Below are 13,437 nucleotides of genomic sequence, written 5' to 3' on the forward strand. Positions count from 1 at the left end.
GGCTGCACCACTTTGCATTACTCTTTTTCCGCATCCTCACCAAATCTGTTGTTGCCTGAGTTGTTTATTTTAGCCCTTCTGACTGGTGTGAGGTGGTATCTCATTGTGGTTTTAATTTGTATTTCCCTGATGATGAGTGAAGTGTTGAGCATTTTTTCATGTATCTGTTAGCCATCTCGATGTCTTCTTTGGAGAAGTGTCTGTTCATGTCTTTTGCCCATTTCTTCACTGGATTATTTTTTTGGGTGTTGAGTTTGATAAGTTCTTTATAGGTTTTGGACACTAACCTTTTATCTGAGATGTCATTTGTAATAAATACTTCCTCCCATTCTCTCGGTTGCCTTTTAGTTTTGCTGATTGTTTCCTTCGCTCTGCAGAAGGTTTTTATTTTGATGAAGTTCCAGTTGTTCATTTTTGGTTTTGTTTCTCTTGCCTCCAGAGTAAGAAGTTGCTGCGGCCAAGGTCAAAGAGATTTTTTTTGCCTCCTTTCTCCTGTAGGTTTTTTTTTTTTTTTAATATAATTTATTGTCAAATTGGCTAAAATACAGTGTGTGAAGTGTGCTCTTGGTTTTGGGGATAGATTCCCGTGGTTCATTGCTTACATACGACAACACCCAGTGCTCATCCCAACAAATGCCCTCCTCAGTGCCCATCACCCATTTGCCCCTTTCCCCCACTCCCTCATCAACCGTCACTTTGTTCTCTGTAAGAGTCTCTTATGGTTTGCCTTCTTCCCTCTCTCTCTTTTTTTTCCCCCCCTTTTCCCATGGTCTTCTAAGTTTCTCAGGATCTACATATGAATGAAAACACGTATCTGTCTTTCTCTGACTGGGTTATTTTATTCAGCATAATACCTTCCAGTTCCATCAACGTTCCTGCAAATGGCATGATTTCATTGTTAATCATTGCCAAGTAGTATTCCATTGTATATATAAACCACGTCTTCTTTATCCGTTCATTCGTTGATGGACATTTAGGCTCTTTCCATATTTTGGCTGTTGTTGAAAGCACTGCTATAAATACTGGGATACATGTGCCCTATGAATCAGCACTGCTGTATCCTTTGGATAAATTCCTAGTAGTGCTATGGCTGGGTTTAAGGTAGTTCTATTTTTAATTTTTTTTTTTTAATTTTTTTTTTTTTAAATTTTTTTTTTTTTTTTCAACGTTTATTTATTTTTTTGGGACAGAGAGAGACAGAGCATGAACGGGGGAGGGGCAGAGAGAGAGGGAGACACAGAATCGGAAACAGGCTCCAGGCTCTGAGCCATCAGCCCAGAGCCCGACGCGGGGCTCGAACTCACGGACCGCGAGATCGTGACCTGGCTGAAGTCGGACGCTTAACCAACTGCGCCACCCAGGCGCCCCACTATTTTTAATTTTTTGAGGACCCTCCACACTTTCCCAGAGCGGCTGCACAAGTTTGCATTCCCACCAACTGTGAAAGAGGATTCCTGTTTCTCCATATTCTTGCCAGCATCTGTTGTTTCCTGACTTGCTAGGTTTAGCCACTCTGACTTGTGTCAAGTGGTATCACAGTGTGGTTTGATTTGTATTTCCCTGATGATGATTGTTGAACATCTTTTCATGTGTCTGTTGGCCATGTCTATTCATGTCTTCTGCCCATTTCTTCTTCACTGGATTATTTGGTTTTTTGGATGTGGAGTTTGGTAAGTTCTTTGTAGATTTTGGATACTAGCCCTTTATCCGATAGGTTATTTGCAAATATTTTATCCCATTCTGTTATTGCCTTTTGGTTTTGTTGGTTGTTTCCTTTGCAGTGCAGCAGCTTTTTGATGAGATATGTTGAGTAAGAAATGGCTACGGCTGAGGTCAAAGATTGTTGCCTGTTTTCTTCTGTAGGGTTTTGATGGTTTCCTGTCTCACATTTAGGTCTTTCATCCATTTTCAGTTTATTTTTGTGCATCGTGTAAGAAAGTGGTCTAGTTTCATTCTTCTGCATGTTGCTGTCCAGTTCTCCCAGCACCATTTGCTAGAGACTGTCTTTTTTCCATTGGATACTCTTTCCTGCTTTGTTAAAGATTGTTTGACCATCCATTTGTGGATCCAATTTCGGGTTCTCTATTCTATTCCATTGGTCTATGTGTCTGTTTTTGTGCCAATACCATACTGTCTTAATGATTACAGCTTTGTAGTAGAGGCTGAAGTCTGGGATTGTGATGCCTCCCACTTTGGTTTTCTTCTTCAGTATTACTTGGGCTGTTCGGGGTCTTTTGTGGTTCCATACAAATTTTAGAATTGTTCTAGCTTTGAGAAGAATGAATGTGTATCTTGTTGGGGTAGTATTGACATTTTAACAATATTTATTCTTCCAATCCATGAGCACGAAATGGTTTTACATTTCTTTGTGTCTTCAATTTCCTTCGTAAGTTTTCTATAGTTTCCAGCATACAGATCTTTTACATCTTTGTAAAATGTATTTTATGGTTCTTGGTGCAATTGTAAATGGGATCAATTCGTTGATTTCTCTTTCTGTTGCTTCATTATTGGTGTATAGAAATGCAACTGATTTGTGTGCATTGGTTTTTGTACCCTGCTACTTTGCTGAATTCAGGTATCAGTTCTAGCAGCCTTTTGGTGGAGTCTTTCGGGTTTTCCACGTAGAGAGTATCCTGTCATCTGAGAAAAGTGAAAGTTTGGCTTCTTTGCCAATTTTTATGCCTTTTATTTCATTTTGTTGTCTGATTGCTAATGCTAGGACTTCGAACCTATGTTAAGCCAGAGTGGTGAGAAGGACATCCATGTCACGTTCCCGATATCAGGGGGAAAGCTCTCAGTTTTTCTCCATTGAGGATGTTGTTAGTAGGCTTTTCATATGGCTTTTATGATGTTTAGGTATGTTCCTTCTATCCTGACTTTGAGGGTTTTTATTAAGAAAGGATCCTGTATTTTGTCAGATGCTTTTTCTGCATCTGTTTACAGGATCATATGGTTCTTATTCTTTCTTTTACTAATGTGATGTATCACATAGATTGAGTTGTGAATGTTGAACCAGCCCTGCAACCCAGGAATGAATCCCACTTGATCATGGTGAATAATTCTTTTTATATGCTGTTGAATTCGATTTGATAGTATCTGGTTGAGAATTTTTGCATCCATGTTTATCAGGGATATTGGCCTGTAATTCTGCTTTTTTGTGGGGTCTCTGTCTGGTTTGGGAATCATGGTAATGCTGGCTTCATAGAATGAGTCCGGAAAATTTCTTTCCGTTACTACTATTCGAACAGCTTGAAGATAGGTATTTTCTTTTTTAATTTTTTTTAATGTTTTATTTATTTTTGAGAGAGAGTGCGAGCGGGGGAGGGGGAGAGGGGCAAAGAGAGAGGAAGACACAGAATCTGAAGCAGGCACCAGGCTCTGAACTGTCACCACAGAGCCAGATGGGGGGCTCAAACTCATGAACCATAAGATCATTACCTGAGCCGAAGTCGGACGCTTAACCGACGGAGCCACCCAGGTGCCCTGAGAAGGATAGGTATTAACTCTGCTTTAAATGTCTGGTACGGTTCCCCTGGGAAGCCGTCTGGGCCAGGACTTTTATTTGTTGGGAGATTTTTGATAAATGATTCATTTTCTTCACTAGTTAATGGGGGTCTATTCAAATTTTCTGTTTCTTCCCATTTGAGTTTTGGTAGTGTGTGGGTATTTAGGAATTTGTTCATTTCTTCCAGGTTGTCCAGTTTGTTGGCATATAATTTTTCATAATGTTCTCTGATAATTGCTTGTATTTCTGAGGGATTGGTTGTGGTAAATCCATTTTCATTCGTGATTTTATCTGCTTGGGGCCTCTCTTTTTGAGAAGTCTGGCTAGGGGTTTATCAATTTTGTTTTTTTCAAAAAACCAGTTAGCTCTTAGTTTCATTGTTCTGTTCTACGTTTGTTTGTTGTTGTTTTTTTTTTTTTGGATTCTGTGTTTATTTCTGCTCTGGTCTTTATTATTTCTCCTCTGCTGGCCTTGGGGTTTCTTTGTTGTTCTGCTTCAGCTTCCTTTAAGTGTGCTGTTAGATTTCGTATTTGGGATTTTTCTTGTTTCTTGAGATAGGCCTGGATTGCCACATATTTTCCTCTTAAGACTGCCTTTGCTTTATCCCAGTTTGGGCTGTCATGTTTTCAATTTCATTTGTTTCCATATATTTTTAAATTTCTTCTTTAATTGCCTGGTTGACCCATTCATTCTTTGGTACGATGTTCTTTAATCTCCATGCATTTGGAGGTTGATTTTTCTGTGGTTGATATCAAGTTTCAGAGCATTGTGACCTGAAAATGCATGGTATGATCTCAGTTCTTTTATATTGATTGAGGGCTGTTTTTGTGAACCAGTATGTGATCTATTGGAGAATGTTCCATGTGCATTTGAGAAGAATGTGTATTCTGCTGCTTTAGGATGAAAGTTGTGAATATATCTGTCAAACTACAATACAGAACCAGAATACATCTGGTTCAGTGTATCATTCAGGGCCATTGTTTCTTTGATTTTTCTGTCTGGATGGTGAGTCCATTGCTGTAACTGGAGTTTTAAAATCCCCTGCAATTACCACATTCTTACAAGTAAGATTGCTTATGTTGTGATTGTTTTATATGTTTGGGTGCCCCCGAATTGGTGCATAGACATTCATAATTATTAGCTCTTCTTGATGGGTAGACCCCGTAATTATGCTATAATGGCCTTCATCATCTCCTGTTATAGCCTTTAGTTTAAAATCTAGTTTGTCTGATATAAGCATGGCTATTTCAGCTTTCTTTTGACTCCAGTAGCATTGGGTATTCTTTCCTGCTTTGTCAGATTAGTTGCCATACATTTGTGGATCCATTTCTGGATTCTATATTTTGTTCGATTGATCTGTCTGTTTTTGTGTTGATACCATATTGTGTTGTTGATACCAGCTTTGTAATACATCTTGAAGTCTGGGATTGCGATGTCTCCAGCTTTGATTTTTTTCAGGATTGTTTTGGCTAATTGGGGTCTTCTGTGGCTCCATACAGATTTTAGGATTGTTTGCTTTAGCTTCGTGAAGAATGCTGGTGTTATTTTGATAGGGAGTGCAAGAGTGTGTCTTTAGACCCAGCTTCTAGTTAGTAGTCTTTTGAAATACTTGCTTTTGGCACTAGTGAGTACATAATTCATTGCAGAATATCTTTTTGTGGTATGAAAAAAATACCCTCAAGGGCCATTAATAGAAAAATGTTTGAATAAACTATGCATGTTCCTATAGTAGTTACGAATGTCTACATAGGGGGCATCTGGATGACTTAGAAGATCATACAACTCTTTTTTCTTTAAGTCTGTTACAGCCTGCAAGCGAGTGAGTGGGGGAGGGGCAAGGAGAGAGGGAGAGTGAGAATCCCAAGCATGTTCTGCACTGTCACGTGGAGTCTGATACAGGACTAAGCTCAACTGTGAGATCATGACCTGAGTCTAAATCAAGAGTCAGACGCTTAACAATTGAGCCACCCAGATGCCACAGAAGAGTGTACAACTGTTGGTATCAGGGTCATGAGTTTGATCCCCACATTGAGCATAGTGGTTACTTAAAAGAATAAGTAAACTTAAAAAATGTCTACGTATGTTGATGTGAAAACTCCATAACATAATTAGATGAAGGTCAGTTCCAGAGTATCTCACAGTGTAATGTCATTAATGGTATAAGAAAAATAATTATGTATTTTTATATGTGACAGCTAGCCCAGGAAGTTATGTTTCTCTGTGTACTAAAATACATGGAAATTTAGAAGGTCCTGAACATAAACTCCAAATTGATAGCATTGATTTTTCACTGGAGATAAAAGACTTTATTGTTTTATTTTTTTGTATTTCTGTATTTGAACTTTTAAAATTTTTTTTTTTTTTTTCAACGTTTATTTATTTTTGGGACAGAGAGAGACAGAGCATGAACGGGGGAGGGGCAGAGAGAGAGGGAGACACAGAATCGGAAACAGGCTCCAGGCTCTGAGCCGTCAACCCAGAGCCTGACGCGGGGCTCGAACTCACGGACCGCGAGATCGTGACCTGGCTGAAGTCGGACACTTAACCGACTGCGCCACCCAGGCGCCCCTGTATTTGAACTTTTAAAAATAACATTCACATTAACGTATAAACATTGTATTTGAAACTTAAACTGGGAATGTATTTACATTAATGAATGAGCATTACTTAACCATAAATTGTTGAAAATATAGAATATAGCTAACGCTACTAGATTTTTACTAAGTAAAGTAGTTTTATGGCTAATTTACAGCAAAACTTTTTATCTTTCTTAGGTCCTCATGGAAATTACAATTAAAGGACTGCCCCAGAAAGTATTAGGTTCACCAGCATATCAGGTTGCTAATATGGATATTCTTAATGCAAGTATCTTAAATGTAATGATATGGTTAAAATTAGCCAAAAAAAAAAAAAAAAAGGTTCCATGACAGTTGTTGTTTTCCTTACCGTAGTGAAACATAAATTGTGAAATTTTGAGAGAATTAGATTTGGAATGTTGATTATGTTAAAGGGAAAAACTGATAACAGTAATAAGTTAATGTAAAGAAATATGGCACTATTAATGGAACTGTTTTTCTGAATTACATAAAAAGTTCTAGAAGGAAAGTTTTCTATTTACTTATACATAGTAATAGTGGTGGTTACTGTTTAAAAATTTGGAAGCATAGTAACAGTTGCTTGATTATGGTGAAATAAACATAACTACAAGATGTAGGTATTTGTTAGTCCAGGACGTTTTAACTTAATGTTCTTTTTATGTCTGGAATATTCCATTCCTCAATTGCTCATGTAGATGGAATAGCTGTCATTGAAATATAAAGAGCTTGATTTTTGTGTGTGGCTTATAGAAATATATTTTCTGACATTGTGTCATATCCTAAGTAATAGGTAAAGTTAAATTATTTGTAGCTTAAAAGGATCCTATTTAACATAATTGTAGGAAATGTGTAACAAGATTATACTCCTTATAACAAGAAGATTGACTGCAATCTCCTGTCTTTCTTCAGGGGACTCCTGCTTTGTTCTTAATTCAGTTAATTTTCAACAATAATCTCCTGGAATATGGTGTAGAAGATGAAAGGTAATTTAAACTGAAACTAGGCTTTTTATGTTTTATTTTTTGAGAGACAGCACGAGCAGGGGAGGGGCAGAGAGAGAGCACAGAATCTGAAGTAGGTTCCAGGCTCTAAGCTGTCAGCACAGAGCTCGATGTGGGGCTCAAACCCACGAACTGTGAGGAGATGACCTGAGCTGAAGTAGGACATTCAACCTACTGAGCCACCCAGGCGCCCCCTGAAACTAGCCTTTTTATAAACTTGGAAAGGTGGCTGTTTGATGAATGAGAGTCTTGAATTATATACTATATCATTTTTTTAAATTAAAAATATCAAAATAAAACTTGGGATTTATCATTTCTTGTTTCCTTGGCAGTTACTTTTGAAATTTTAGTAGTGTGGTGTAACTAATGTATTTTGGCAAAATGCACTCTGGTTAATGCATGGCTCAAAATTTTTTCTTCAGGTTTTTTCTCAATCTGGAAACACTTGTAGGCTGTGTCCTTTCTGGACCAACTTCACCACTAGCTTTCAGTGACTCTGTTTTAAATGTTATTAATCAAAATGCAAAGCTGTTGGAAAACAAGGAGCATCTCTGGAGAATGTGGAGTATTATAGTCACCCCACTAACTGAATTGATTAATCAGGTATGACATAAGTGCTACATATTTCCCATAAAACTTAAGTTTGAATTTGAATAGAAGATGTTAAAAATTTTCTCCTGTGGGATTAATTTCCTGTTCTTTATATTAGTTGATTTCTTTTCATTGCATTTCTGCCTTTTTTGAGAAGGTATAACTTAATGGGGACTAATCAGCTCCATTGTTTCCAGTAGTGATTATAAAGCCAGAAGGCTCAGGTCTGTTACATACAACTTTTCATATTTATATTTCAGTTTATTTCATTATTTGTACTATTATGGAAGAATAATGTTCTTCTTGACTAGACTGTATATTAAGATTTCCATGGGCAAGCCATGTTGGTGATTGTGGCAAAGCCATATACTAGTCCCTGAACCAGTAATCTGCTGAGAGTTGACTAACCCTTATCATTTAAATACTTTAAAAAGTTACATTATTGGCAGGGGTAAGGAGCTCAAGTTCTGTCACTACTAATAAATGGTTCATCAGCTGCTTTGTCAGTCTTTAAATGGAAGTATGTTCTGGGAAATACTCTGCTGTGATTCTGAAATAAACTGAAGACTCAAAATTCATTAAGTGATAATATAATAGCCATTATTTTTACTTCTCAATTCACATCATTTAACATTCTTCTGGAAGAAAAAAGTTTATATTCCTAAATAGTTTTCTATTATTTGAAGGATAGCAATTCAAGTTCTTGCTTGAATCCTACCTTCTATGTATAGTAGAAAATTTTGGACTTACTTCTGGGATTTTTTTTTAAGGACTTAAACACCATGCATTGTTTCTCAGCGTTGCTGTAACACATTACTGTAAGCTGATGGCTTAAAACAACAGGGATTTAGTCTTATAACTCTGGAGCCCAGAAATCCAAAATCAGTGTGTTGGCAGGCTTGGTTTTTTTCTGGAGCCTGTGGGAGAATTGTTGTATTCTTCTCAGTTAGCTACCTTTGGTTGCTGGCAGTTCTTGATTGTTCCTAGGGTTGTAGACCCATCACTGTAATCTCTCCTTCCATCTTCACATGGCATTCTTACCTGTGTCTTTTGTCTATCCAAATTCCTTTTCTCTTACAAAATACTAATGATTGGATCAGGACACACCCTAATCCAACATGCATTCATTGTAACTTGATTACATCTGCAAAGTACTTATTTCCAAATGAGGTCATATTTGCAATTAGAGGACTTAGGAGTGCACTACCTTTGAACATCTCAATACTGGGGGACATATTCTTACTATAGATAATAAGATGGTACTACATAGACTAGAAATAGATGGTAATTTGTCTAATTTCTTCATTATTTTTCTTGTTTCAGACCAATGAAGTGAATCAAGGTGATGCCTTAGAACATAACTTTAGTGCCATATATGGTGCATTGACTTTACCAATAAACCATATATTTTCAGTACAGAAATTTCCAGTGGTAAGGCAATGTCACATTTTTTACATGAAGAATTTACAATTTTCTGAAAATGTTATTTCACCCTTTATAATGAATTCCTACAGTAATTTTTCCTGAAATGAGATTTCCTTATGACTTAATTAGCTTAGGGTAAAGGAAAATGGTGAAGGAAGAAAGAAATTTCTCTTGACCTCTGATAATTGTGGCATTATTACCGTTCTTCAAATAGAATTCTGGGGGGGTGGCGGACTTACTGTACACTAATGTCTTCTATGACACCTTAAATGTTACAGTGGCTTTTTAAGGTATAGTCTCTTAGGTGTTTTATATGCAGATAGACATTTTAAAATTTTCTTTCTTACTGTTAATTTTAGGCTACCATGAAGACCTTACTTAGAACTTGGTCAGAATTATATAGAGCATTTGCCCGCTGTGCTGCTTTGGTGGCAACTGCAGAAGAGAATTTGTGCTGTGAGGAACTTTCTTCCAAGATCGTGTCCAGTTTAGAAGATGCAGGCTTTTCAGTGAGTTTATCCCATACTGACCTTGGTGGTATTTAAAGAATACTTTCCAAATAAATTGAGATGACATGTGTGAACTATCATTTATTAATGCTTTTAGTTGATAAGGGACTAATACATAAACAAGTAACAGCATTGCAAAACAGTTTTGTGTCTTTGGTCTACAAGACTCTAAAGTCCATGTTTCAGGACCAGTAACATGGAGGCACTTTTAGTACTTTCCTACACAGGCAGTGCTTGTGTCATTCTAGATTAACAACACAAGGACCTTGTCCTGGAGCCAGCTTTTCTCATATTTATCTATTAGATCTTCAAAGGCAATCCTTTAGAAGTTTGTAGACTTAACAGCAGAGGATTGTTTTTGTACCTTTCCTTTATTTAATAAAAGAGGCAAATGCTTTCAATTGGTTTATATCACTAGAGTAGACTTCTTTTTTGTATTCACACAAATAATTTACATATTGATACCTATGTACATGAGTACTGTGTTCTTGCCACTTGAATTCTATTATATAACTCTGAAGCATGCTTTTTCATCTGGAAATATGGACTTCTATCATTTGATAGTGGTTATCACTGTTAAGAAAAGTAGAGATACTGGGGCACCTGGGTGGCTCAGTTAATTAAGTATCTGACTCTTGGTTTCTGCTCAGGTCATGATCTCATGATTGGTAAGTTCGAGCCCTGCATCAGGCTCTGCACTGACATTGTAAAGCCTGCTTGGGATTCTGTCCTCTCTGTCTCCCTTTCCCACTCTCTTGCTTGTCCTCAAAATAAAAATAAACTTAAAAAAAAAAAAAGAGGTACAAGAGCTAGAAATTCATCTTTCAGATTTTTTATTGCCCTTATAGTGTCTTTTTAAAAATATTGGTACAATTTTGATACGATAGAATTTGTCAGGATGACTTTAAAAATGTCATCTTATCATTGAAAAAAACTTCTGTAGCACTTAGGGTAAAAATCCAAACTACTTACAACTGCCCGTGAGGCTGATACTTCATTCTCCAAGGGGTCTTTCCTAATTAAGTTTGCCAGTATCTATGGTAGCACCTTGTTATTTCCTTTTTGGCACTTCTGTCAGAAGCATTTGTGTACTTCATTATGTTACTTAACACTCCATGAAGTACATTCTGTCTTCATATGTATCCCTGGCATTTATCTGGCACATAGTGAATGTTTTTTTTAAATCCAAGTTAACATATAGTACAATAGTGATTTCAGGAATAGAATTTAGTGATTCACCACTTACATATAACACCCAGTGTTCATCCCAGCTAGTGCCCTCCTTAATGCCCATCACCCATTTTGCTCATTCCCGCCCCCTCCCCCCCAATCCTCACCAGCAACCCTCAGTTCTGTGTCCTTAAGAGTCTCTTATGGTTTGTCTCCCTCTCTGTTTTTATTGTATATTTCTTCCCTTTCCCTATATTCATCTGTTTTGTTTCTTAAATTCCACATGTGAATGAAATCATATGGTATTTGTCTTTCTCTGACTTATTTCTCTTAGCGTAATACACTCCAGTTCCATCCATGTTGTTGCAGAGGGCAAGATTTCATTCTTCTTGGTTGCTGAATAATATTCCATTATATATATTACACCTTGTGTATCCATTCGTCAGTCAACGGACATTTCGGCTGTTTCTATACTTTAGCTATTGTTGATAGTACTGCTGTAAACATTGGGGTGCTTATGCCCTTCGAATCAGCATTTTTGTGTCCTTTGGGTAAATGGCACATAGTGAATTTGTTGAATGATTTTATAACTGTTAGGGAGAATGTCAGCCCATACTTTTCATCTTTTAAATACTGTCTTGGTTAGACTTTCATCTTTGTTCTCTTCTGAAATAAGTTTAGAATCTGTTAAGTTTTATGAAATACTCTTTAGATTTTGTTTGGCATTGGTTGGTTATGTTGAATTCATAGAGAAATTTGAGAAGTACTCTTTATTATGTTGAATCTTTCCATCTAAGAATAATTGTGTTCATATATTTAGCTCTTCTAAGGTTAACCTATCTTGCTTGTTTTTTTTTTTTTTTTTAAAGCTGGCTTTCAGCCATTACAAAGGTCCATCTATTCCTACCTGCCACACAAATACCCATAACGTGGTTGTTTCTGTAGTATTTATAAAAGCTGTTGCTGATGTGCATTTCTTTATATCGAACCAGTCTTTTTTTCTTCGGATACCCTTAGTCACAGTGAAATTCTTTTAAAACATTGCATATATATAGTGTTTTAAGATTTTTGCCTGTATCTCTGTTAGTGAGATGGAAATTCCTCATTGTCTAATTTTTGTCTAGTGTAAGAACGTCATCTGTAGTTGTATTGTTCGTTGATTATCACCATTGAAAAAAAATTTTTTTAATGTTTTATTTACTTTAGAAAGAGACAGTGTGAGGAGGAGAGGGTCAGAGAGAGAGAGGGAGACACAGAATGTGAAGCAGGCTTCAGGCTCTGAGCTGTCAGCACAGAGCCTGATGCGGGGCTCAAACCGCGAGATCATGACCTGAGCTGAAGTCAGAAGCTTAACCGACTGTCACCCAGGCACCCCGATTAACACCATTTTTGAAGTCACTGATAAATTCTATTGTATAAAAATACAATAATCAGAATTATCCCAGTATTGTGGAGAAGAATGTTATACTTGATACTAACATTGTATATAAATTATTCTCAAATTTTAAAAATTTTAAAAATGTTGAAAGTACATTAAAAACTCTGAAAAGATGGGTTTCTAACTTTTAAATTTTCAGTGTCATTACTATATTACACCGAATGTTTTTGTTTCCATTTTCTGGGTAAATTTTTAGCTTACATCTGAAGGTGTCACTTTTTCATCTTTTCCAATGTATGCATCTAAGGCTACTCTTAATGCTGCTCTTAATGATTATAGGATATTAATTTTTTCTTTAATTTTTATTTTGGTTCAAGTATAGTTAACGTACAGTGTTAAGTTACTGTTTCAGGTGTAAAATACAGTGATTCAGTGATTCTGTACATTACACAGTGCTCACCATAAGTGTACTTTTAATCCTTTTCATCTGTTTTACCCATCGCCGCTGCCCTCTGGTAACCATCGGTTTCTTCTTTGTAGCTAAGAGTCTGTTTTTTGGTTTGCCTCTTTGCTGTTGTTACTGTTACTATTTTTAAGTTTATTTTGGGGGAGAGAGAAAGTACATGTCAGGGAGGGGCAGAGAGAGAATCCCAAGCAGGCCCTTCACTGTCAGCCTAGAGCCTGACACGGGGCTTGAACCCATGAACTGTGAGATCATGACCTGAATCAAAGTCAGATGCTTAATCGACTGAGTCAACCAGGCGTCCCTGCTGTTGTTTCTTTTGTCTAAAATTCCACATATGAGTGAAATGACATACTTGTTTTACCTTGACTTACTTCATTTAGCATTATGCCCTTTAGATCCATCCACCTTGTTGAAAATGGCAAGATTTCATTTTTTTTTTTTTTTTTTTTTTTGGCTGAGTAATAGTCGATTGTATATATACACCGCATCTTTATCCATTCATCAATTGATGGACAGTTGAGCTGCTTCCATAATTTGGCTATTGTAGGTAATGCTGCAGTAAACCTAGGAGTGCATATGTCTTTCAAATTAACATTTTTGTATTCTTCGGGTAAATATCTATGGTGGAGGATCATATGGTAATTCTATTTTAATTTTTTGAGGAATCTCCATACATGCTGCACCAGTTTGTACTCCCACCAGTAGTGCATGAAGGTTCCTTTTTCTCCACTTTATAGTCAACACTTGTTTCTTGTTTTTGATTTTAGTCATTCTGACAGATGTGAGGTGGTGTCT

At 36.7% G+C, this 13,437-nt stretch overlaps 1 protein-coding gene across 7 annotated transcripts in view; it reads left to right on the forward strand.

Moving 5' to 3' along the window:
• The window catches only part of RIF1 (replication timing regulatory factor 1), a 75,254-nt gene that overhangs the window by 22,704 nt on the left and 39,113 nt on the right, over positions 1 to 13,437 (forward strand). For 5 of the 7 annotated variants that reach the window (XR_006712878.1, XM_045479781.1, XM_045479786.1 and 2 more), the window contains exons 16-20: positions 6,280 to 6,366; positions 7,012 to 7,085; positions 7,526 to 7,706; positions 9,018 to 9,125; positions 9,479 to 9,628. Coding sequence is in view for 6 of the 7 variants with exons in the window: in XM_045479781.1 (XP_045335737.1) it covers positions 6,280 to 6,366; positions 7,012 to 7,085; positions 7,526 to 7,706; positions 9,018 to 9,125; positions 9,479 to 9,628 (600 nt within the window). In the remaining variant the exon portion in view is untranslated. The remainder of the gene's footprint in view (positions 1 to 6,279; positions 6,367 to 7,011; positions 7,086 to 7,525; positions 7,707 to 9,017; positions 9,126 to 9,478; positions 9,629 to 13,437) is intronic. The other 2 variants (XM_045479784.1, XM_045479785.1) reach the window with 1 other exon arrangement.

The sequence above is a fragment of the Leopardus geoffroyi genome, chromosome C1 (assembly GCF_018350155.1).
Source record: "Leopardus geoffroyi isolate Oge1 chromosome C1, O.geoffroyi_Oge1_pat1.0, whole genome shotgun sequence".
Classification (NCBI taxonomy): Eukaryota; Metazoa; Chordata; class Mammalia; order Carnivora; family Felidae; genus Leopardus; species Leopardus geoffroyi.